General features: G+C 36.1%; 1 protein-coding gene across 1 annotated transcript; it reads left to right on the top strand.

The window, feature by feature from the left end:
- The first annotated feature begins 2402 nt into the window (after positions 1-2402).
- On the top strand, positions 2403-25765 carry LOC128867307 (probable cytochrome P450 301a1, mitochondrial). The gene is made up of 9 exons (XM_054108415.1): positions 2403-3292; positions 16461-16611; positions 22030-22142; positions 22253-22446; positions 22520-22721; positions 22803-22965; positions 23038-23286; positions 23354-23566; positions 25499-25765. The coding sequence occupies exons 1-9, from the start codon at positions 2937-2939 to the stop codon at positions 25607-25609; spliced, it is 1752 nt and encodes a 583-aa protein (XP_053964390.1). The 5' UTR covers positions 2403-2936; the 3' UTR covers positions 25610-25765.
- The last annotated feature ends 312 nt before the right edge of the window (positions 25766-26077 follow it).

Genomic DNA, 26077 nt, shown 5'->3' with positions numbered 1-26077 from the left:
TTGTCTATGCCAAGGAGCCGGGCCTGAAGTAGTCGGAAAAGCTCCAACGCAACAGATGGCCACAGTGACTCCCACGAATGAGAGTCTACTCATCCAAACCACTGATATATATATATATATATAACCACTGATGCATAGGTGATAATTGGTATTATCATAGCCGTGTAGATCCATAGGACCTTGCTAGGAGAAAGACCCCACGGCTGTCAGGATATTACTTAGATGCTATCAGGACATGGTTATTTTCGCAAATATGTAAACAAAATAGGGAAATTTCAAACCACAAAATGCACTTATGGAGACGCGCCAATTGACGATGCAGATCACAAATTCTTCAAATGTGAGAGATGGAAATTAGATCGCAAAGCGGTCAAAGGCAGGCTAGGACACCTGAAAACAGAAAACAACTGCGAAAAAATGGTTGTGCAGAAAATTAGGAACTTATTAGCACATACTTAGAGCGAGTCGTGTGCGCCAAACAACTTCTCATGGACTGAGATGCTTATTTGACACTCTAACCTTAACTCACCTATCTAATTAGAAGGTGAACCGATAGCATAGTACTGGCTCCAAAACTGGCGACACTGGATGCAGGGAGAGTAGAAGAGGCAGTCTTTATCAGAACACTGTCTTCTCTGCTTTCGATGAATTGCTACCGGTACCAGTTAGAAGATCTATGCTTCTGTGCTTCTGTGCTTCTGTTGTTGTGGTTGCGTTCAAGGTTAAAGTGCGCGCATCTTTCTATTGCACAAAGTTTATGTAAAATAGACGATTGAGCAAACTTCATTCTTTTTATACAAAAAATTATTTTATTTCTCAAATACAATTGCGGTTATTGATGATGGCAACGGAAATTGTTTACAGATAATCAAGTATGAATTTTGCTTGGAGCTGTGAACGCTCGTTAATCGATAGACCTGAATTTGTCAAGCGTGGCACATAGAGTTGGTCGTAAAATTGAAATATCAGTGGCTGTGGCAGCTACAGATGTGTGACATTTTAATTTGGCTTTTATGTATTTTTTAATGAAGTTCTAATTTTTTTTATTTTTTAAATAAATTTCAAAATAAAATTTTTTTTTTATTTTTATTGTTTTTTTTTAATAAAATTTTTTTAATTTTCTTAATTTCTTGACACGAGTTGAATAAAATAATGTGATTATTTATTTTTTTTTCATTTTATTTCATTTTAATTTCAAATTTCGTTTAAATTTTTTTAATTGAATTTTATTTTTTAATTTCGAATTTTATTTCATTTTTGTTTAAATCTTATGTTACAATATTTTTTAATTTCAAATTTTATTTAAATTATTTTTTTATTTTTTTCATTTTTTTTTACTTTTTAAATTTTATTTTACTTTTTAATTTCAAATTTTATTTTAATTCTTTTTTTACTTTTTTTTAATTTTATTTTACTTATAAAATTGTATTTTATTTTTTAATTTCAAATTTTATTTAAATCTAAACATTTTTTTTTATTAATATATATTTTTTAAATTTAATTTAATTTTTTAATTTCAAACTTTATTAAATTTTTTATGTTTATTTTAAATACAATTTTTGAATTTGCATAACTTCTTGACACTAATTGCATAAAATAATGTATTATTTTTTTTTTAATTTTGTTTCATTTTAATTTAATTTTTAATTTCAAATTTTATTTAAATTTTTTTTAATTTTTTTTATTTAATTTTTTTTTTTTAATTTTATTTTACGTTTTAAATTTTATTTCATTTTTATTTAATTTTTAATTTCAAATTTTATTTAAATTTTTTTTATTTTTTTATTAAATTTTTATTTAAATTTTTATTTTTTATGTTTATTTTAAATACAATTTTTCAATTTGCATAACTTATTAACACCATTTGCATAAAAAAACGCAGTTCCGGGACAGATGAAACATCCAGGAGAGGAAGAGAAGCAATTGTTTTAATGACTCGACGCAGCAGACGACGGCCACTGTAAGTGCAAAGGATTTTAAACTCTCCCTCACCGCCACAAAAACCAAAAAAAATACAGTCGAAAAATTGACTGATCGAATGGGCCATGTAACTCGTAGCCGCGGCGGTCATATACCGTACCGTACACTCACCGTACTTATCACACTTCCCTCGTATTTAAATCCCAAATGCTTTTGCTATTTTGAGCTTTACCATTTCAAACCGGGCAAATACAACTTTTTGATGCTGAGCTTTAGTCCCAATCGAAAACACCTGTTACCAATTATTCAAATGTTTTTTCGCTTTCGGCAGCGCGCAATGGTAATAAACTCGAATTTGTCTGCACAGCGGATTCAAGCGCAAGTCGTCAGCAACGAAAGCAACGATAGCGTAAAGCTTAGGGCGAATCACGTAAAAAAGCTCCTTTACATTCAAACAATTGCAGACAAGATAAAATTTGTAAAAGAAATTCAACCCAGTTGGCGAGAGGCATTCGAAAAGTGCGGTTGATTTTTGGCACAGCGGAGCATCGCAAGACAATTGGAGCAATCAGTGTTGCAAAAAAGAAAAGTGAGCTTGAAATGTTGACGTGCAGATAGGAAGTGGTGTAACGTGAATTTCACACACACACACAAACTCTCGTTGTGGTCGCCAAGTGTGACAGTGACATAGTATTTAGTCTGCCAAATAGTTTTATTAACCTGAAGTGCACATAACTTCTACTTTCTTCTCCCCGTTAACAGCCACTCCATATACTTTTTTCTGGCTTTGGCTTGTCCGCTCTTCGTCCGATTATGTGAACGTTTAATTGAAACGAATCGAGAATTTCAATGAGTGCACAATAATCAAGTAAAATTAATTTAACTCTGAAAAGACAAACATTTTTGTTTTTAAAGCTTTTGTATTGTCACAAAGAAATTCCGTTTGCGACCACAAAGCAAACTTTAATTGCGTTAAATTGCACAAGTGTTAGTCTCTTTCCACATACAACAATAAAATGAGCAATATGCGCGCGTTGTCAGTGAATTTGTGGCGCAACGGTGTAAATGGTCAAATTGGTGGCGCTTCTGCTGTAGCAGCCAAGACCAACAAGATCAGCAACCAAATGGCCTTTGCAACCAAATCGAGAGCAGTGCCAAAAGGCAATGCACGAGGAAACTCTAGCGTCGCGGCGACCGCGACCACGGCCTCGGAGCCCGGAATGGCCTGTCCACATCTGTCCTCCGGCAGTGCAACAACAGCCAACGGCAGTGGCGGTAATGCGGTGCATGAGACGAGCGAATGGCAGAACGCGCTGCCGTACAACGAAATACCCGGCCCCAAGCCGATACCCATACTAGGCAACACCTGGCGGTAAGTATTTACGCATTCACGCACACAAATTTATATAGGAAAAACACATACAAATCAGGCTTAGTTTAATGGAAAAATCGACGCGCTGTAATTATAGTGGCAGAGTAGTGATAAGCGCTGCCTCGATCACTTTACTGCAACTCTTTACAAGCCGCACGTAGCGATTACCTTTTTTTTGGGAATTTGCATGCATATTTTGTATTTGTACGCAGGTACTCGAATGTGTGCATATAAATGTGTGTTTTGTCTGTCTGTTAATGAGAGTGAGTTATTTGTTTTTTACTAATTTCACAAGTCAAACACTATGTTGGTAGCAAAAGGAAAGAGCTAATTTTTTATTTTTGACCAACGTGCAGCGCAACTGAACGAAATCGGAAGACTTAAGCCACGAACTTGCTTTCACTTTTTTTCACAATCCCAAGTCAGAGTGTAATTTGCTCGGACTTCAAATCGTTGTAATGTCGTAAGCAGATACATATATACATTTACATATGTATGTGTAATTAAAAACGCGAATCATCACACACAACGAACGCTCATATAAATATTGCATGCGATTATGCGCACTGGAAGCCCATCGGGTATATACAACAAAATCTGCTCAATTGAAAAAACAAAAAACTAAATTAATCAATCAAACAAAATAATGACTATCGTGATTTTTGTTTAACAAGTCTAAAACACAAGCGCATTTTATGCATTACTTTCGTGAAAATTAAAAATTTTATTTAAAAAAAAAAATAAAAAAAAAAAACTTTACATTTAAATAAAATTTGATATTAAAAAATAAAATTAAATCAAAAAGAATAAAATTAAATTTTTTATGCAAATGGTGTCAATAAGCTACGCAAATTTAAAAATTGTGTTTAAAATAAATATAAAGAAAATAAAAATTTAAATAAAATTTGAAATTAAAAAATAAAATAAAATTTAATAAATTAAATAAAATTTCAAATATAAAATAAATTTTTTGTATGCAAATGGGGGCAATAAATTAAAAATTGTATTTAAAAAACAGGAAAAAAATAAAAAGTTAAATTTGAAGTTAAAAAATAAAATGAAATAAAATTAGAAAAAAATTTTATGCAATTGGTGTCAAGAAGTTATGAAAATTAAAAATTGTATTTAAAAAAATAAATAAAAATAAAAAAATTAAATTTAAATAAAATGTGATAAAATTAAATTAAAAAGAATTAAATTAAGTTAAGTGTGGTTGTATGGTGGACAGCACTCGAAAAACGGTGTAGAGTAGCCACAATTGATCGAGTTCAAAGAACAGCCTGCCTCCTGATAACAGGATGCTTAAGTACAACACCTACTAAGGCTCTAAATACGTTGCTTCACTTGTTCCCTATCGATCTGGCTGGCAAAGCGATTGCAGCGAAAGCAGCGACACGCATGAATGCTATATCGAAATGCAATAAGTATCTTGGCCATTCGGCCATACTGAACAGGAACACTGTTATCTCTTCTGACATAGACTATCATGTAAGTCTTCCATCACCACCCTTGCTATTCTCCTGTTCACTCCCAACTAGGGAAGAATGGAAGACAAATCTAACCGAAATCAATGGCCCTCTGACTATATATACAGATGGTTCAAAACAAGACGGCAAAGTGGGATTTGGAATCTTTTCCAATTCCCCTCACATCAATCTATCATTTAGATTACCCGACTACTGTAGCGTATTCCAAGCGGAAGTATGCGCTATCTGGTATGCTGCGAAAACTCTCTTAGAAAATAGAATATCACTAGAGGATATCCGCTTTTTCACCGACAGTCAAGCGGCCGTTCGAGCACTCAGCTCCTCTTATACCCACTCAGATGTGGTTCGATCCTGTCTCTTATCTCTTAACGAGATAAGTGTTCAGAATTCTGTCCAAGTTATCTGGATACCGGGTCACAGTGGATTCGAAGGTAACTGCAAAGCTGATGAGCTCGCAAGAGCCGGAGCTGCGCAATCAAATGTTAGTAACTTACCCACAATCCACATTCCGCTGTCAACATGTAAATTACTCATTGATCGAGAATTTCACATCATTGCTGATCGGAGGTGGCGAGTGGAAACTACTTGCGTTACGACCAGACAAATCTGGCCATCCTACAATCTGAAACAGACAAAAACCCTTATAAGTCTTTCGAAACACGAACTAAGGCATATAATATCTCTTATCACCGGCCACTGCCTGTTGGGCACTCACGCACGTCGGCTCGGGGTTCCTCAGAACGACCTGTGCAGATACTGCGAGGGCGAAGATGAGGAAGTATCGAGTAGACATTTGCTGTGCAGTTGTCACGGTCTAGCCAGAAGTCGCCTCGCTCTTCTTGGCTCTCCAACAATTGACAATCTTTCAGTACTCTCGAACCTGAAAATCGAATCTCTCATCAAATTCTCGAAACGAATTAATATCTTTGACCAAAATCCACAATAAAAATCTCGGTTAGGTGGGGAAATCATGTAACATAATGAGCTCTAGGGCAACACAACGGACCCAACTTGCGGTCTATGTGGCACTCCGATGCGGGGTCACCCTTAAACCAACCAACCAACCAAGTTAAGAAAAATAAAATCAAATTTTGTATGCAAATAGTGTCAAGAAGTTATGCAAATTTTTAAAATTGGGTTTAAAATAAATATAAAAAACATAAAAACATAAAAAATAAAATAAAATTTAAAAAACAAAATAAATTTTTGTATGCAAATGGTGTCAAAAAGTTAAAAATTGTATTTAAAAAACAGAAAAAAAGAAAATATAAAATTTGTGGTTAAAAAATAAAATTAAATTAAAAAATGAAATAAAATTAAAAAAATGAAATAAAATTAAAAAAATTTATGCAATTGGTGTCAAGAAGTTATGAAAATTAAAAATTGTATTTAAAAAAAAAATAAAAATATTAAAATTTAAATAAAATTTGATATTAAAAAATAAAATTAAATTAAAAAAAATAAAATTAAATTAAAAAAAATAAAATTAAAGCCATTAAGCCACATAAGTAAACGGTGACAAATGAGTTATGCAAATTTAAAAATTGTATTTAAAATAAAAATAAAAAAATAAAAATGTAAAAAAATTTTGAGATTAAAAAATTTAATTAAATTTAAAAAACAAAAAAAAATTAGTTTTAAAAAATAAAATAAAAGTTTAATAAAATTTGAAATTAAAAAATTAAACTAAATTTAGAACCTAAAATAAAATTTGAAAAATTTTAATAATATTTAAAAAATAAAATTAAATAAATTTAGTTTTAATTTTTATTTTAGGTTCTAAATTTAATTTAATTTTTAATTTCAAATTTTAAAAAATTTAAAAATTTAAATAAATAATATAATAATAAATATTATAATAATAAAATAATAAGAAGTTATTAAAATTAAAAAATTGTATTAAAAAAAATAAAAAATTTAGTTTTTTATTTAAAATCCTATTTGAAAAAAAAATTTAAAAAAGTTAATTAAAAAATATTGTACATAAAAGCCAAAATCAAATGTCACACATCTGTAGCTGCCGCAGCCACTGACATCTCAATTTTACGACCAACTCTATGTGCCACGCTTGACAAATTCAGGTCTAACGATTAACGAGCGTTCACAGCTCCAAGTAAAACAACCTGCATGAATTTCTGTAAACAACTTCCGTTGCCATCATCAATAACCGCAAGTGTATTTGTGAAATAAAATATATTTTTTTATACCATAAAAAGAATGAAGTTTGTTGAATCGTCTATTTTACATAAATTTTGTGCAATAGAACGATGCGCGCTCTTTAGCCTTGAACGCAACTACAACAACAGCAGCATAGATCTTTTTACTGGTACCGATACAGCAATCAACTCTCTCCAGGTCACAGCAAAACTGGTGCTCGTTCCATTCTTAATAAACTGAATATCTTAGGCCTGTATAGCCTACTGGTTCTAGGCTCATAGGAATGTATTTAGGATGTAGAGGTTAGACAAAGAAGATCATACTGGGACAATCCACCGGGTTTATCGCAATCAAAATCAGTGACTAGTGGCTGTAACCAAAACGGATTTAAAGACTTTTTGGATGTAAATAAAAATATTTTTAGAATAAAAGAATAAAATACCCAGTGAATGGCTTACAAGCGTAAAGGGTGCCCATACATAAGAAAGGCAGCACGACTTAATGTCAAAATTATAGAACGTTGGCTACAAAGTGTTCACAAATATTCTGTATGAGCGAATCAAAGTTGATGATAAAATAATAGATGTGCACCAGTGCGGCTTTAGAAGCAATCGATCAACACTTGATTAAGATTTCCTGGTAAACCAAATTTGGGAAAAATTTTTTAGCACGTCATTGGTATCTTCTGCCCGTTTATTGATTTTAAACAAGCGTTTGATAGTCTAGTCAGAAAACAAATCAAAATCCCAAAACATGTCATTCAATTGAAATTAATTGAACTGGTTATCTGCAAGTTGAAGAATACTAATAAACAAAACTGCCAAACTCATTATATATCTAAAATGTAAAAGAGGGTTTCCTATGTGGATTTGTCATAAGAATGTGCCAAAGGGTTGAAACTTTGGTCCCCCCTAAAATGAAATCTAGACGTAAACTTACAAATCGAGGCATATTTTTTTGTTTGTTCCACTCTATCAGAATCTGTTGCCCGATCACGGGCTTTCATATGTGGATTGAAAAGATCAGTGTGCGAGAAGTGGGTCCTTGGCCCACTCCTAAAACAATTTCAGACTTAAACTTTCAAATCATCGATGCTCGTACGTACATATAATTTTGCTTGCTACCCTCCATCGGAGTCCATTGCCCGAACCTATTTTAGAAAAAGTTTGCTTTTGCAGTCCAGTTTACGGTCTTCAAGGTTTAATCTTCACAAATATGAAATGAGGCAAACGCGTGCCCATTTTAGATGAGTAGAAAACTGCGCCAAGTGTAAAATTTTTTGCTTCATTTAGTTTAGAAAAAGAACTGCTTGGTAGTGTGCAAACTGCAGATACGCCTCTCCTGCAGAGTAATGAAATTCCTGTTTTCTGAGAGTTGCAGGTTTTTTGTGTATTACAATACCTGCCTATTTTTTGCTATCTGCTTTATTCTTATATTCACTGCATTGGGCTTGGCCATGATTTTGCGCCAACAAAGGAAAACTCCCCAAAAACCACAGTTTTAATCAAACTCATTTAGTTTTGTGGATTTTGTTTTTTTTTTTTCAATTTTATCTTTAGTAATTTAAATTGAAAGCAATCTTTATTCAAACAAAATTTATCTTGTCAAATCATCAACACAAACATTACACACTCAAACCTATTAAACTCCATTGCATTGAATGCTTCTTCTTGCCGTTGATATTACATACTTTGGCATGCATCGAAAAATTCAACTCATCAACTGCCATTTGCGCTGCTGTGGTGGCCTTCGCTTTAAATGCTCCACTGCACCCGTGTGCTCCCTTGCCCCCGTGTGCTCATAGTAGGCTGCCCTCTTTACCGGTATTCCACATAATAAGGGCAATCAGTCGGCAGTCGGCAGACGCACTTTATAGAGCAGCTCTTCAACTTGACCTCAATTCATTTGAGGCAGTAAAATAAAATTGAACAAATTTTTCTCTTTTCTAGATATTTAATTGCACGAGCTTTGTTGCTATCCAAAATGATGAGACTCATGCAAGCGCGTCGCTCGAATGCAATTTAAACTTGATTTATTCAATTCAACTTTTCTGTTCGCATTTAAATTTCAAGCTCAGTTTTCAAAACGACGAGCTTTAATGGTAGGCATTTCTTGTAAAAATGTGGATTTTACTTTCGATCGCGTGTACGCAGACACGCTTTGTGAGCAGAAAATTACAAACAAATTTAGAAAAAAAGCAAACAAATTTAAATACATACCTAAATACTTGTGTATATACAAGGTGGCGCAAAATTAATCACTCTATATAATTTGACAATGATATTACATTTTACACTTGTGAACTAAACAGCTGCTGACAGAGACTGCTGCAAAAGAGACAAGAAATGAGTCGTGCAAAGGTCAAAGCCATTTCCTTTTTTTATTATTAAAAATTTATTCAGGAACAAATTTGGATGATTAATTTTGCGCCACCTCGTAGTTAGCAAATCGCAACACTGCCAACAGTAAAGACCAAATGAGGTATACGCTGTTTTTATCATTATAATATACATTAGCTCGCACCGCATACAGTGAAACCTCTCCTAACGAACCCTTCTACTATTAGACAGACATCTCCCTAGGGCGGACATTTTTTTCCTATACTAACCCTTAACGGCCGAAAGCTTTTTTTGTAATACTCGCCCATAAGACAACATAAAATTAGGTGAAATTCTAAAACGTTTATGAGGATGAAAACTTTAACTAAACATTTTAACTGATTTACTTAGATATGAATTCAATATATTTACTTGAATTTTTAATTTTATATGATCAACATCCCTGGTTTGTACAAAGTTGCAGCATTTGTTAAAGAAAACTACAGCGATGATAAATAAATGAAATGAAAACTGAATCATTTTCATGTCCCCGTATTGGGGCCTTTCGTTTTCTATCGCGTAAGTACTATGTCCCCAAAGCGGGGCCTTTCGGCCATTAAGGACCAAGTTTTAAATATGAATTTCGAAATAAACTACTCTCTCTTAAGCGGACACTTTCTTGGCCGCACGTGGACAGTTATTTTTCATAAAACTGACACAAAAACCTTCATTGAGCGGACGAAAACTCCTCATAGGCAGACAAAATATTGTTTGATGAAAAAGTAATCCACTATTTCCTCGGTAGATGACTGTAGTGATCGATTTCTCGTAAAGTCTCGATCACCTATTTAAAGTTTATGTTCGTTGTCAAGGTGACATCTCAAACTAAAAAAATTAATTTGCAGTTTTTTTATTTGTTCAGTTGTGAATTACAGGGTGTTAACAATAGAAGTCAACAAAGCGGAAACTCGGTACCTTTTAAAGTTTTTCTTTGATAAGAGCGAAAAGGCGAAAATGCAAGCCAGGCCGCTGAAATTGGGAATGGTATTTATGGTGCCGATACTGGAACAGTTAATAACGTGCAATTTTGGTGTCGTCAATCGCGTTCAGGGATTTTTGATGTTACATAAAATGTCGATAATGTCGATAAACTCACAGAAATAATCGAAGTTGAACGGCACCTCAGTAGTCGTAACTTCACCCAGCAGCTAAAGATCGACCATAAAACCAATTTAAATCATTTGCGCCAAATAATACATTTTACGCAAAAATAATGGTTTTCGTTTTCCGCAAATTAATATAATCTTCTTAGAAGGTCATCAGCGAAAAAAGTGCCGTTTGGTTACCTCTAAAAATGTATGATATTAGATGCAATTCCCATACTTCAACTTGGTAGATACTAGCCAAATTGAGCAGTTAAAGAAATAGTGAGAAATTTTGAAAACGGCGCTGTAAAGGCAATGATGTCGTTTCAATTTATTCGACTTCTTCTTTGGTCCCCTTTAAAAAGGAACTTCATTTAAATAGTTTTCCTGCAAATTAACGAAGAAAAGCTATAATCTGTTTCTTTCTTGAACTCTATAAGTTTGTTAAAAAAATACGCGCGCAATCAAATGATAGCTCAAAGCTCTCCGAGTCTTATTATAACAGGGCTGCGATTTCGCCGTTGTTGCGTTCAAGGGGCAATTGATTCTCTTGGGCATTGATTAATAGAACATACATAAGATGCGCTTTAGAACTGCTCTATTTCCTATTATGAATGCCGCGCCATGTGCTAGAGTTAACCTTATGAAGGACGTACACGTTCACATCACAAGCTTTGAGCTTATCCCTGCATTGCTGCTGAAATTATTCTTGCATACGTAGTAAACTTCTCCACACGTCTTTAAATATTTATCTTCCGGTTCAGCTTGGTTTTCAATACTTCACTTCGGAGGATAATACGACAGCAATCCCGTCAAGTAAAGACTCGGATGGTTCGAAGATGAAAGGAAAGGTTGGTGGCTCCCCATTAAATTTGGGCTTCCAAATCACTGCAGGATTTTCCAAGCTGATGGCTCCCCATCAAATTTGGGCTTCCGAATCAGTGCAGGGTTTTCCAAGCGGAAGTAGCCACAATTAAAACAGTTGTTGATGGTTGCTTACTTCTGTAACTACTGTAAGGTAGGCAAATATCTACTCCGTCAGCCAGGTCCCAATTAGGACCCTGGACGTGTAATGAATGCCTGATTTCTCTCCCGAATGCATCTGAATACTTCAATATTAGGTTCATTTGCATTCCCGGTCACTGTGGCACAGCGGAAAACCGCTGGGCTGATGAGCTGACTGGGTAGGAGACAGGCAGGATTAGAGTTCCTTTGAGAAATTGTGGTCTACTTCTCTAAAGATGGACCTCGCGTCAACTTAGCGAGCGCTGGGTTAGTACGCAAACATGCAAAGTCGCGAGATCTTTCTGGCAACGAGTAGATCGGGGGCGCTCGCGGGAGCTTCTAAGGCTAACAAAGCCGCAGCTCTTTTTTATTATCTTGTTCAACTCCTCCTTCGATGCCGTCTTTATGTCGTCAATAGCAGCGTAGCGTCGTCCTTTCATGGGCCCCTTCAGTTTCGAGAACCAGAAAAAGTCACAGGGGGCCAGATCTGGGGAATACGGAGGCTGTGGCATCATTAGTGTGATGCTTTTGGCCAAAAAGTCGCGCACAATCAACGATGTGTGAGCGGGGTGCTATCGTGATGCAAGAATCCGGGCGTTTCTAGCGGATTGCTTAGCGCAATTCGATTCGTCACCTCATTAGCAATGTTCATGCGATGCTGCTTTTGGTCGAAATTGAGCAGTTTTGGTACGAATTATGCGGCGACCCGTCGCACGAGCCAATCGATATGTCTAGGTCCTCACCAACTTCTCTAACGGTGATTCGACGATTGGCCAATACCATTTTCTTCACTTCACAACTTCTCGGCCTTCTGAGAACATTTCGTACCACCGATAAACGTTGCTTTGGTCCAAAGTAGCTTCTCCGTATGACACAGTCAATATTCGGAATGCATCCGCGCACTTAATTTCGTTTTTCAGACAAAATTTGATACAGGTTCTTTGATCCCTCTTTTCGAATAGGTAAAACTCGAAGACGAGCCGAAACACGTGCAAGCAAAGCAGCTGTCAACAATTAACTGAAGTGAATGATTACCAACATATCGCCATAAAAAATAGAAATTCGAATATACGTAACCTGCGAAAATTCAAAATTCGCGATACTTTTTGAACAAACCTCGTATCCTAACAGCATAAGCATCATTCTCAAAACTAACCTAAAAAACATCAGCTCTGTTTTACTCGAATCGACACTCAGCTCACTTTGCGAGGTGTGTAACCTAAAAAGAGCTTACTCAAGGATATCACTAATATCACTAGAGGGGAAAAGTCCTGATACTGTCACCACTACGTCATCTGCGTGTATGCAACTACTTTTACTCTTTTCGTAGGACCACTCTTAGGTGTATGTGAATATTTATATACAGCCAGCGCATGTTGAAGTTTTAGCATCCGGAATATTAATTAAATAAATAAAAGTATTTATATCTCCACAATATTTCAAGTTTGCGCATTTTTGGGGTTTCCACTATAAAATATTTACTCAGAACTCCGTCAAATTAAATACGAACGGAGCTGATGGCCTTGAAATGCTGCTCACGCATATTCTATTAAGCTCTTGCAAGTAATTTATAATAATGATAAGTAATAATTTAAGTAAATAATACTAATTAGAGCAAATATAAGCGATTCATTAGCAATCGGTTAATTTGACTGACAAAAAGTGCAAAATTTTCCAAAACCCCTCCGCGATCCCAATATGCCATAAAGGCCCCCTTTTGTTTCATTATTGGAACATCGTTACATTTTTGCGTTGATTTAATTGATTAATGCAGTGAAAAGCTGCCTAAATGTCCGACTTGTCGAAGCTCTGCTAGTTTTGACATTTTCTTATTGGACGAATTATTGAACCAATTTAAAATTTAAATAGAAAAATATGCATAATAGTCACCTACTATCCATGTATTATATATTCCATGCATTCGTGTGTGTGTGTGTGATAACAACTAAAAATAACAATGACAGAAAATCACACACTGCATCTTATTTAGTTTTTTTTTTATTTGTTTGTTCCCCTCATAAAGCCCATTCACGCTCATTAACACACTTAGCGTCGTATTATTAGATATTTCAAGGTCAACGAAAATGTAGCTTTTTAACACCTTTATTTAATACCCGATTAGTTGGCACCACCTCCTTCTTCCCTCTTTCTCGGTGGCCAACTTGGCACCGGAACTGGTTTTGAATTTAGTGGCCACTGTCCGGTAGACCTTTGTGCAAACCTACTGACTGACTGGGTTACTAATCGGATGCAGTAAAAAGACGTGCACACAACAAAATGCACCAACTGCAATAGCGACAACAATAGCAGTAAAACGAAACTGTATGTAAACTTCAACTTGACCGCCTTCTCATCATTGATTTTTTTCTTTTCCTTTTTATCAAACGAAACCAATATTTATTTTTATGACCTCTCAACAACAGCGGCATAGACTTTTGGTTCAATGGCTTTTATGGGCGCTTTGTTTGTGCGCCTTGTGAAGTGTGTTGTGCATTTACCTAAAGTCTTACTTACACTTACTGAATGTTTGTTCGCTAAATATCAGCAACAAGAGGCCACACGATTCGCAGCTACTTGAAAAATTTGCAAAAAGTAATTTGAAAATAGTTGGTTGCTGGTGTTAATTGATGCTGATGGCAGCCAAAAAGGTGGCATTTACTAGCTAAACAAGATATTTCACACCAGTGGACAAGTATTTTTTAATAGGAAAATATTATATAGGTATGTCCAAATATGATTTTAGTCAAAAGTCAATTATGTTTAAAAAAAAGAGTGTAAATAAAAATAAGTAGACACCTTCAACCCTTTTCGATGTTCAACTAAGCGAACACGAAACAGTAACAACTAAATCAAATAAATAACTTTTTTACGGGGGCATTATTCATATTTTGGCTTCGTAGTAGTAGATATAAGAAGTATACTTAATAAGTGCTCCGAGGGGAGTTTGGCACCATACACTTCAACGATGAGCTGCTGCATCCGTATGGATGCTTCAGTGATGGAACAAGAGGGGACCTTTATGGCATATTGGGCTTGCGGTGCAGTATTTAACGTGGGTTCTTGGAAAATTTTGCACTTTTTGCCAGTCAGGCGGAGAGCAAATTAACCGATTGCTAATGAATCGCTCATATTTGCTCTAATTAGTATTATTTACTTAACTTATTACTTATTATTATTATAAATAACTTGTAAGAGCTTAATAGAATATGCATGAGCAGCGCTTCAAGGCCATCAACTCCGTTCGTATTTAATTTGACGGAGTTCTGAGTAAATATTTTATAGCGGAAACCCCAAAAATGCGCAAACTTGAAATATTGTGGAGATATGAATATTTTTATTTATTTAATTAATATTCCGGATGCTAAAACTTCAACATGCGCTGGCTGTCAGATACTCATAAGAGCAGTCCTACACGAAAAGAGTAAAAGTAGTTGATGACGTAGTGATGACAGTATCAGGACTTTTCCCTTCTAGTGATATTAGTGATATCCCTGAGGAAGCTCTTTTTAGGTTACACACCTCGCAAAGTGAGCTGAGTGTCGATTCGAGTAAAACAGAGCTGATGTTTTTTTTTTAGATTAGGTTTGAGAATGAAGCTGATGTTGTAAGGTTATACGAGGTGTGTTCAAAAAGTATAGGGAATTTTGAATTTTCGTAGGTTACGTATATTCGAATTTCGATTTTTTTGTGGCGATAAGTTGGTACTCATGTCTCTCACTCATGCTAACGAATTCGGCTATTTTGAATGTTCAGTTTATTGTTGACAGCTGCTTTGCTTGCACGTGTTCGATTTTTACGTATTCAAAAAGATGGATCAAAGAACCTGTATCAAACTTTGTGTGAAAAACGAAATTAAGTGCGTGGATGCATTCCGAATATTGACTGTGTCATACGGAGAAGCTACTTTGGACCAAAGCAACGTTTATCGGTGGTACGAAATGTTCTCAGAAGGCCGAGAAGTTATGAAGTGAAAAAAATGGTTGCTGAGGACCTAGACATATCGATTGGCTTGTGCGACGGGTCGCCGGAAAATTCGTACCAAAAGCAGCATCGCATGAACATTGCTAATGAGACGCAAAAGGTCATAACTGGTGACGAATCATGGGTTTATGGTTATGACGTGGAAACCAAAGCTCAATCATCTCAATGGAAGCTGCCGCATGAACCAAGACCGAAAAAAGCGCGCCAAGTTCGGTCGAATGTAAAAGTTTTGCTTACTGTTTTCTTCGATTGCAGGGGCGTTGACGATTGACGGGATAAAGACGGCATCGAAGGAGGAGCTGAACAAGATAAAAAAAATGATTTTTTGAAGTGCTTCGAAGATTGGAAAAAACGTTGGCAAAAGTGCAAAATATCTCATAGGGATTGCTTTGAAGGGGACAAAATAGATATTAATGAATAAATAAATAATTTTTGAAAAAACACAAAATTCGCGATAATTTTTGAACACACCTTGTACGCACGAATACCCAAATTTTTTTTGACCACTTTCTTATAATAGCATCTGGAAGAGGTTTAGCTCATTTAGAGTCCAAACAAAGACGTTTCTGTGTGGAAAAATGTAGATTAGAAATCCAACGGAATATGAAAATGCAGAATAGTATAAGTACATGGATTAACTTGCTTTCTTTTCTTACTGTAAAGTGCTTCAAGAAATTGAGTCCGAAAAAATTTTATTTTTTCCTTTTCTACTATTGCTTCCCTACTTCTTACTTTTCCCATTTTCTAAATAGTTTTCCTTTTTTTCATTCAAAACTTACCGGCCCATAGTCTTTGTTAGATTTACTTAAAATAAAATCACTTACACATACATAGTAGCGCATGACAATTTTCAAAAGGTAATTCAAATGCAAATTCAAGCAATTAAATGTATGGAATCTCTCACTTCAAGCAAAGTTCCGTCATTCGTGAGATTCATACAAATTGCGCTCATCCAATGAAAGACTTAAAGCGCGAACTCGTCGATAGCTGATCGACGCACCTGTGACTAATAAATTCATAATTTACCCTGATACAGGAAGTGGAGTTTTAAATTTTGGTTCTTTTTCGCACACAGAATGATGCCCATCATCGGCCAGTATACCATATCAGATGTGGCGAAAATCTCATCGCTGCTACATGAACGATACGGAAGCATTGTGCGTTTCAGTGGACTCATCGGACGACCGGATTTGCTATTCATATACGACGCTGATGAAATAGAAAAGGTAAGAAGAAAATACTACTGGAAAGTTATTTAATAAAATATAGGCAAGAACCTAAAAGTGCCGCTTTGACTTTGAATAAAATAATATTTGCGTGATTTTTTTTCAATGTGGTTGGGTAGAAATACAGCAATAATTTTTGCAAAGTCTGCCTAATGTCATTGTGCTTTGACTTTTATGTGGCAGACTAAATTTAAAAGTAAAACTCATTTTAAAGTAGACGGGCTAATAGTCAAATCTGGTCTGTTGTTTTAAAGCAACATGGTTTTCTTAGTTGTTTTCCCCGCCATCCTAGAATCAGCGCTTGGGTGAGTGCCTCGTGCAAACTGTGTCTAACATCAAAATTCTGTAAAGGCAATAAAATATTCTGGGTATTAAAATTCCGTATGCAAATTGTTTTGGACCACAGTTCTGTATTTTTGAAAATATTATTGTATGAACACTAAAATGAAAAAAAGATGTTTCTAATATCGGTCGCCCCTCGGCAGGCAATGGCAAACCTCCGAGTGTATTTCTGCCATGAAAAAGCTCCTCATAAAAAATATCTGCCGTTCGGAGTCAGCTTGAAACTGTAGGACCTTCCATTTGTGGAACAACATCCAGATCCAAACATCCAGAAAGGGTGTACGCGCCAATTATCTTTATCTATATATATAAAAATTAAGCCGAAAGAAAGTGTGCGTTTGTCCGGGATAATCTCAGCAACGCGTGTAAGGAAAACAATGAAAGTTTCACACATTGTTGGTGTTGCTTTGGCAAAGGTTTCTGTGAAGTTTGGTTAAAATCCGATAACGCGTGTGTGTGCGGTGCGTCGGTTAAGTGAGTGTGTTTTTGCCATTTGCCGCACGTATTCTTTGTACCGCACATAGCATTCATTAGAATTGAATACATTTTGGTCGTGAGGTAGGATGTGTTTTTACATTGTGGGTATCAAATCAAAGCTACTGATGAGTGCTTTAGTACAGAGCATTTTTTAGATCTCTGAGTGACCTGCGTCTCGAGATATAGCCGAAAAGGTGGACCCCTTGGATGTGTTTGTACAATGCGGGTATCAGATGGAAGCTGTTGATGAAAGCTTTTAAGTGAAGTAATTTTTACTGCCCGTTTCCGGGATAAAGAAAGGAGATGGAGCTGGAGATGGAAGTGGAAAAGGAAAACTGCCTGTTATTCCTCGAGCAACTGTAGCAGATGAATTGGTTGCTTGTTTGAAATCATCATATTTGTGGAGACATGTTCAAACACTCAAACTAACTACAAATGTACGTGTTCTAATGCAAAATGATCCATCAGCTGCTGAATTTTCACAGCAATTATTGGATATTGGAAATGGCAAAGTTCCTGTCGATAATTTAACTGGCTTAATAACTTTACAACCAAACTTTTGTCAAATAAGTCAAACGAAAGAACACGTAATTCAAAGTATTTTCCCAAATTTGCCTCAAAATTACAAAAATCATGATTGGTTTAGTGAACCAGCCATCATGGCTGGCAAAAATAAAGGTGTGAATGAAATTAATGCGGCTATTTTGGCTAACATACCAAGTCCAGAACAAACATATCGATCCGTTGACACTGTTACAAATCAAGATGATATTGTAAATTATCCCACTGAATTTTTGAATTCCCTTGACTTACCTGGATTACCGCCACACATGCTAAACTTGAAAATAGGAGCACCGATTATTATGTTGAGAAACATAAATCAACCACGACTATGTAATGGCACTCGATTAACAGTTAAGAGATTGATGAATAACGTCATTGAAGCAACAATTTTGAATGGAAAATACTCTGGCGAAGACGTTTTAATACCGTGAATACCAGTGATACCATCGGATATGCCGTCTGAATTCAAACGTCTTCAATTTCCTGTTCGCCTTGCATTCGCGATTACTATTAATAAGTCACAAGGTCAAACTTTATCAATTTGTGGTATTGATTTAGAATACCCATGTTTTTCTCATGGCCAACTTTATGTTTCATGCTCTAGAGTTGGTAAGCCATCGGTATTGTTCATTTATTCAACAACGCATGGAAAAACGAAGAATATTGTATATCAAAGAGCATTACAATAAAAAAGTAATAAAGTATTTAAATCACATCAAACGTTTCTTAATTGCTACTACTATTTAAAACTTCTTTCATTACTATTCATGAGCGAAAATTTTTATAAAATACACACAGTATTTTTCGGTTTAATTTAATTAATTAATCTAGATTTTTTTAAAGACGACCAGCGAAACGGGCGGGTTTTCGCTAGTATATAAATATATAAGGTCACGAGCTATCGCCCTCAAACTTAAATGATGGTTTTCCAGCACCATTTCCTTGACTTTGTCGACGTTTTATCCGTTGGAGACGTTGATGGGCGACCAGATCGGAGCAAGTCTTCCACGACTTCTCGGCCCTCTGCCAAAGCCTTTTACCACTCGTGGGCCCGTGTTTTTGATAAAGCACACTCGCCATAGGCTTTCTGCAACATTTTCAACGTTTCGGCACACGAAATGCCGTTCAAAACACAAAATTTAAGACGAATTCTTTGTTCGATATTTTTACCCATTGTGAAATTCGCAGAGCAAACCTACGGTTGACTGATATAATTAAATAAGCTAATTGACAGACTCCGCTCGGCGATACTATAGAGGACAGCAAAATTCCAGGAAAAAAAATTTAGACGCGCGCTTTTTAAACGAACAATTCCTGATATTTTTTTGACAGAATGTATTGTGAGTGCTTTGCGCAGTAAAAATATATTTATAAAAAAATACATTAAAAACATATTTCAAACTTTGGTAATTTCAATTAAACGACACATTTGAAGATTCATCTATTCGCTTTTCTATTTTTATTTTCTTTATTTGTTAACCCGCTGATGTGAATTTCGATTTGGTTTTATTTTACTGTGCGAAATGTTACGACGAATAACATCCGGGGCATCGCTTCGTTCGACGAAGTTCGTTCGGCAATTCGATTATTTTCGTCAGTATTAGTGTTACATTTTAAAACATACAAAAACTACTTTCTGCAAAGTTTAGGTTTACGTTTCATTACCTGTTTGAAATATGTTAACTTTTATTTGTTGAACTGTACCTATTAAAAATGTCCTTAGCTTAGAGCGCCACGTGCAGGGAGTGCCAAACACAAACGTTTGTTGTTATTTATAATTACTAGAGTGCATTTCTAGCGAATGTGCAAATTGTTGCTGAATAAGGTATCACTTCTATAATATTGATTTCAAATATTAGAAAAAACACACACGCGAGTATACCTGGGCATATGCATGCATATACATATGTATGTGTGTGTGCCTTATTTGTGTATTTACGACTAGCCATATTGATTTTTGTGTCATTTATGTGCCATTAGCTTAATATTTGTACATAGTATTGATGTAACTCAGTATATATTTGCAAAATACAACAAGTATGTACATATTTATGGACGGCCGCTCCACCCATAACTTTTATCTTTACTGCTTACATATACGATTACGGGCATCTAGACATTTGAATGGAAGTCATTTGTTTGAACTAATGTTAGTTTTAATGTAGACATGCATATATATGTACATTCATAGATATATAGAAACATATGTGTGTATATCCATTAAATTTGTTCAAAATGTAGCCACATTCAGTTACAAATACATAGGTAAGGCTATGCTGAACGCAACCTCTCTCTTTCGCTCACACGCGCAAGGATTTGAAAAATCCAATTTCTGATTAGACAAAACATTGCAATTAATTCAATTAACAAAAAGCTATAAAACATTTTTATTTATTTTGAATTTGCGAAAAAAATTACTTCATTTAGTACCAGAACTGATATCAAACTCAAGACAATTGAAAGCCTACTCAATCAAGTGATTTGGGAAAACTCTGTGTTGGGTTGGGGTATAAGTTCATAGCGTTTTTATATTTTCTTTTATTTTACAACGCCTTGTTTACTGTTTGGCAAAGGGTAAGTATTCATTCGATAGAACTCTTTCTACTCTATAAAACTACGTTAGTTGTATTTTTGAGTTATTTAATTTTTTATTACTTTTGAGGCATAGAAATGGAATGCCCAAGAGGTAAAAATCAACATTTTCGACACCTTCCCTTCTTTGCTTTTCATCGAGGTCAAAGAGCGACGTGTATGGAGACGAGTATACAGCACGGAAATGGTCTGCAAATGGCGACTTTGACGTCGATTACACATCCCGCAGCGGAAAGCCTGCTGAAATCGATGAAGAACTTCTCAAGGAGGTCTTGAAGGAGAACGATCGCCAAACCAGTCGTGAATTGACCGGAAAAATTAACTGCAATCATAAACAGATTCTCAATCAGCTTCATTCAGTGGGATTTACCGAAAAATTGGGAACCTGGGTGCCTCACGAGTTATACGAAAAAAAACAAAGAAAGTCGCCTTGAAATTGCATCTCAGCATCTCGCCCGCCATCGAGCAACACTCGGTCATAAACAACCGAATCGGCACGGAAGATGAGAAATGGTGCCTATACATCAATATGAAGCGAAGAAAGGAGTCAGTGGCTCCAGGAGAGACGCTCAAGCCGGATCTTCATCCAACTAAGATCATGATATGTGTTTAGTGGGACTGGGAGCGAATGGTGCACAGGGAAATGCTCGAAAAGAATGCCACGGTCAACAAGGAACTCTACATTGCCCAGCTACATCGCGTGAATGAGGCTATTCGACTAAAAAGACCTGATCGACATGGTCAAACCATACTCCTTCACGACAACGCCAGGCCCCATGTTGCACGAGTCATCAAAGCCGCACTCCAAGAGCTCGAATGGAAGGTCCTTCCGCAAGTAAATGAAACCAATGGAAAAACTACATGAATTGAACTTCGAATTGCTCCCACGTCCACCTTATTCGCTTACCTTACCACCTTATTTTACGCTTTAGTCTTCTTGGTTGAAGTTCCATTCCCGGCTCCCTGTGACTGTGTGTATACCGAAGTCGTGGTGAATATCATAATTTCTTATGTACCAATCTGCGTTCCGAGTATCGTAGATTGACTTCTCGGTATAATTAGCGGTATATCTAATAGCGATCACCCCTGGGCAGGCAATGGCAAACCTCCGAATGTATTTCTGCCAAGAAAAAGGTCCTCATAAAAAATATCTGGCCTTCGGAGCCGGCTTAAAACTGTAGGAAAAAGGAACAACATCAAGAACGCACACCATAAATAGGAGGAGGAGCTCGGCCATACACCTAACAAAAGTGTACGCGCCAATTTTTAATTTATTTTTTTTTATTTAATTTTTGAAAATTTTGATTACATATTTTCCTTAATACTCTTTCGAAATAATTGCGCGGGGAAATATAATATATTTTTTTATTCTGGGCTTTCACCCGCAACTCTTTTCGATGAGACACCCTAATATCTAATAATATTTACTTCCGAATCTTACAGTGCTATCGAAATGAGGGTACGACCCCCTTCCGGCCATCAATGCCGAGTTTGGTGAAATATAAAAGTGAAATACGCAAAGAGTTCTTCGAAGACATCGGTGGAGTCGTGGGTGTGTATGTACATAAATATTCCTAATAATAATTTTAAGCTTATTTGTATGCAAGAGTATTGTAACTATTGACCCACTGTAACTATTAACCCTTTGTTATTTAATGTGGTGAAGTCATGGCGAACCTTGGCGCCAGTTCCGCTCACGCGTACAAAAGCCGGTATTGCAATTGTCAACCATCAGACGCTACTTGAAACCATTAGAGCTGGTCACAAACGACTTTCTGGAACGCTGTGAGCAGCTATTGGATGAGAATTCGGAATTGCCCGAGGACTTCGATAATGAAATTCACAAATGGTCCCTGGAATGTGAGTGAAAACTTAAGTTACAAACTTTCGTCTTTTTTTTCTCAGAACGGAAATTCTTTTCGCCTCTGTTTAGGCATCGGGCGTGTTGCGCTCGACACAAGGCTCGGTTGCTTGGAGCCTAATCTATCGCCAGATTCCGAGCCGCAGCAGATAATCGATGCAGCCAAATATGCGTTGCGTAATGTTGCTACACTTGAATTGAAAGCTCCATATTGGCGCTACTTCCCCACACCGCTATGGACGCACTATGTTAAGAACATGAACTTTTTTGTGGAGTAAGTACTGCCAAGTAGCTTAACTTGCTTTAACTGTGAACACATAGTTTTGCCATTTTCATCTAATTAACGTCTATCCAGGGTTTGCATGAAATATATCCACAACGCCACGGAGCGTTTGAGGAAACAAGGACCCAGTCGCGACGGCGAGCCCTCGCTGCTGGAAAAAGTTATACTCGCTGAAAAAAATGAAAAAGTAGCCACGATTATGGCTTTGGATTTGATTTTAGTTGGCATCGATACGGTAATGAACCGCCAGCAGATATTAACTTTTTTTTTTAATAATAAATATTACTTTTTTTAATTGTTTTCTTAGATATCTATGGCCGTTTGTTCCATTCTCTATCAGCTCGCAACGCGTCCAGCCGAACAACAAAAATTACGTGAGGAACTAAAACGCGTTTTACCCGATCCAGGCACGGAACTTTCCATACAACGACTCGATCAGATGCACTACCTGAAGGCGTTTATCAAAGAGGTTTTCCGCATGTATAGCACAGTTATTGGCAATGGCCGCACACTGCAGGAGGATACGGTCATCTGTGGGTACAGAATACCTAAAGGCGTACGTGGATAAGCAGTTCTCATACGAAAGGAAAAATCTTGATAATTTATTCGAAATTTAATTGCAGGTGCAAGCGGTCTTTCCAACTCTCGTAACCGGACAAATGGAAGAGTTCGTCACGGATGCGACTTCCTTCAAACCAGAGCGTTGGTTAAAAACAAGTCAGGGTGGCACTGGCGAGCACTTGCATCCGTTCGCATCCCTGCCATATGGTTATGGTGCGCGAATGTGTTTAGGTAGACGTTTCGCCGACTTAGAAATGCAAATTCTGCTGGCAAAGGTGAGTTGAAGTCATATCAAAAACACATAGCCGAATCTATCTTTATGTTACAACAGATGAAAAAAAACTTGTCAGCACTGATAGAAAATAAACAGAAATTATGTAGATGCTCACGCAAATTAAAACTTGGATTTTAGGTTAGGTTAAGTTGGTTATCCGACATGACGAGTGGGAAACAATCCTTCATTGAGGTCCCTATTCTATGACTCGATTGGAAAGTTCATTCTATTTGAGCAACTGACTCATTTTTTCCTTTGTTCCTCCTAAAAACAAAATACATCGCTCTTGATGTTTTGCTCTCCTGTTACCACCTGTTTATTGCACCTTGAATCATTCCAAAAATTGAATATATGTAAGCTTCAAATATTTTTTTAGAAAATTTTAAGAAAAATCAAGAAAAACAGAACGGTTAAAAGACAGTGAAGCAGCAAACTCTTTCCACCCAACCTTTTTCGAATGTTTTTAATTAGGCCAGGTACTAAACAAGTAGTGTTTGGAATCGATATTTGGATATGACGAACTGCCCGCTGAGTCTATATTATTACATTATTCTTAGAGAATTATACGCTCTTGCAGAGCTAAAAATCCTAAAAATCAAATTAAGGGGTTACATACAGTTAGAAGGCCGAAAAAAGCGAAATTTCCAGAATATTTTCTGAGAAAACTTTTAAATTTATTGATCTAAAAATTTGTACACATATTGTGTTATCTTTTAACTGTATTTTAAGACTTAGTATTAGTAAAAATATTTATTTGGAAAGGAGTTACAGCTGATCTCCCGGAGCTGCTCTCAAAAAAGACGTCTTGCGGTGACATCTATATCTCTGAACTGGATCCTGTGAAATAAAAAACCAAACAAATTTCGTTAATGTTAAATATAAATGTTAAATCTAGTAATTAATCGAAGGACTAAGCAAAATAATTTTTTTTTTTTTTTGAAAATGGCGGTTTCTCAAAAACAAAATCGATTTTTGACCAAAATTTCAGCCTTAAACTGTTTATAAAAAAAATATTTATCGGTGAAAAGAAATGTACAGGGCTAGGCTAAGGCCTTTACGCACTGCGACCAGATTGATCTATTGTGCGAGCCTAATTACTTAACTATAATTATTTAGGATACCGAGGAATCGAACCATGAATCCTTAGGTCTTACTCCTCTACTAAGTACGAACCCAGAATTATGTGTCTCCTGTTGCATAATGCCTCACATTTGGCGATTAAGTGTTCCATAGACTTCATCACAGCAGAACCTGCATAATCTTGCACAGGCAAAGTAACCTGTAAGTGCTTCACAAAGTAATCTGAGGCCATTTTATCTAGGGTTAGAGCAGATTTGCTCTGTTAGCATTGAAGTTCAAAAGCTTTTTTGAGTGATTAAGGCCGCTTGCGCCGTTTCAGTGTTCCCTGATTTTAGTTTACTATAGATGCGTTTTTTGGTTTCCTGTTTTATATTATTTTTGTTAAAGCCGAAAAATGGGGTTGGCCCAATAAATAGCCCTTCTGCCACTAAAATTCTGTCTTCTCGTTTCCTTAGTGTCCCTCATGTCCTGGCACCCAAATCAGTGAGTCCTAATTATGAGTGGCCAGTTTGTTGAGTGCATTGTTGCACTCTTTTAGGACTGTTGACGTGGATATAAAGCTATTCAAGGCTTTGAAAACCGATTAGCTGTCCGAAGGTACAATTTTAATTTTTACTTTCTCGAACCCTCTTTTGGAGTTGATTTCCACTGTTTTTCCGCATGAAAAATCGTGGTATCTGTCCTTAGTGTTAGGGATTTGTGTGCTCTAGGCCCCACTATTCCTGTTCCTATTCCTTGGAGTATTTTGGAACATCTGTGTACCATTCTCAGTTTTTATATGCAAAAGTAAATAAATTTGTATATTTGACGTTTCCATATTCACGCAGACACTTAAATTCCATGTCCATTTCAGCTTCTTCGCAATTACAAACTGGAATATCATCACAAGCCATTGGATTACGCCGTGACTTTTATGTATGCGCCTGATGGTCCATTGCGGTTCAAGATGACTCGAGAGGAATAAATGCACACTTAGTACTAAATATATGCTTACTTATGCTTACACTTACTATTACATATCCATATATACATATTTACATTTTAAATATAAATCGATTGACGCTAATAAAATCATCCTTAGAGAACGGCTTGACTGATTTAACTAATTTTTGTATTACTTACCTGCATATGTACGAGGGTCGTTTAAAAAGTACGTGCAAAATCAGAGAGATGGCACTACTGGCGCGTATCAAAGTTATGTTTAGTTAATTGCATCTCTTGGAAGAGCACACACCAAGTTGCAGCCAGATCTGCTTTTTTGTTTGTGTTTGGCATTCGTTTAAATCGAGGAAGTCGAGTGATTTTCTTTTCCATCACGACAACTCATCAGCTCATGCCTCAGCAGGAGTGGTCGCAAAATTAATGGTAAAACCTTACTTGAACTCGTTTCACATTCCTCCTAATCTCCAGACTTCGCTCCCTTGGACTACTA

This window comes from Anastrepha ludens, chromosome 6 (assembly GCF_028408465.1).
Source record: "Anastrepha ludens isolate Willacy chromosome 6, idAnaLude1.1, whole genome shotgun sequence".
Taxonomy (NCBI): Eukaryota; Metazoa; Arthropoda; class Insecta; order Diptera; family Tephritidae; genus Anastrepha; species Anastrepha ludens.
Note: the sequence above shows the minus strand (reverse complement) of the source record. Positions and strands in the feature narration are given on the sequence as shown.

What these genes read in the sequence shown, in the direction of transcription:
- LOC128867307 (XM_054108415.1), top strand. Translation starts at nt 2,937, where the DNA reads ATGAGCAATATGCGCGCGTTGTCAGTGAATTTGTGGCGCAACGGTGTA. An exon ending in ACGCTGATGAAATAGAAAAG is followed by an intron (nt 16,612 to 22,029) that starts GTAAGAAGAAAA and finishes CGAATCTTACAG; the next exon opens with TGCTATCGAAATGAGGGTAC. An exon ending in ATCGGTGGAGTCGTGGGTGT is followed by an intron (nt 22,143 to 22,252) that starts GTATGTACATAA and finishes AATGTGGTGAAG; the next exon opens with TCATGGCGAACCTTGGCGCC.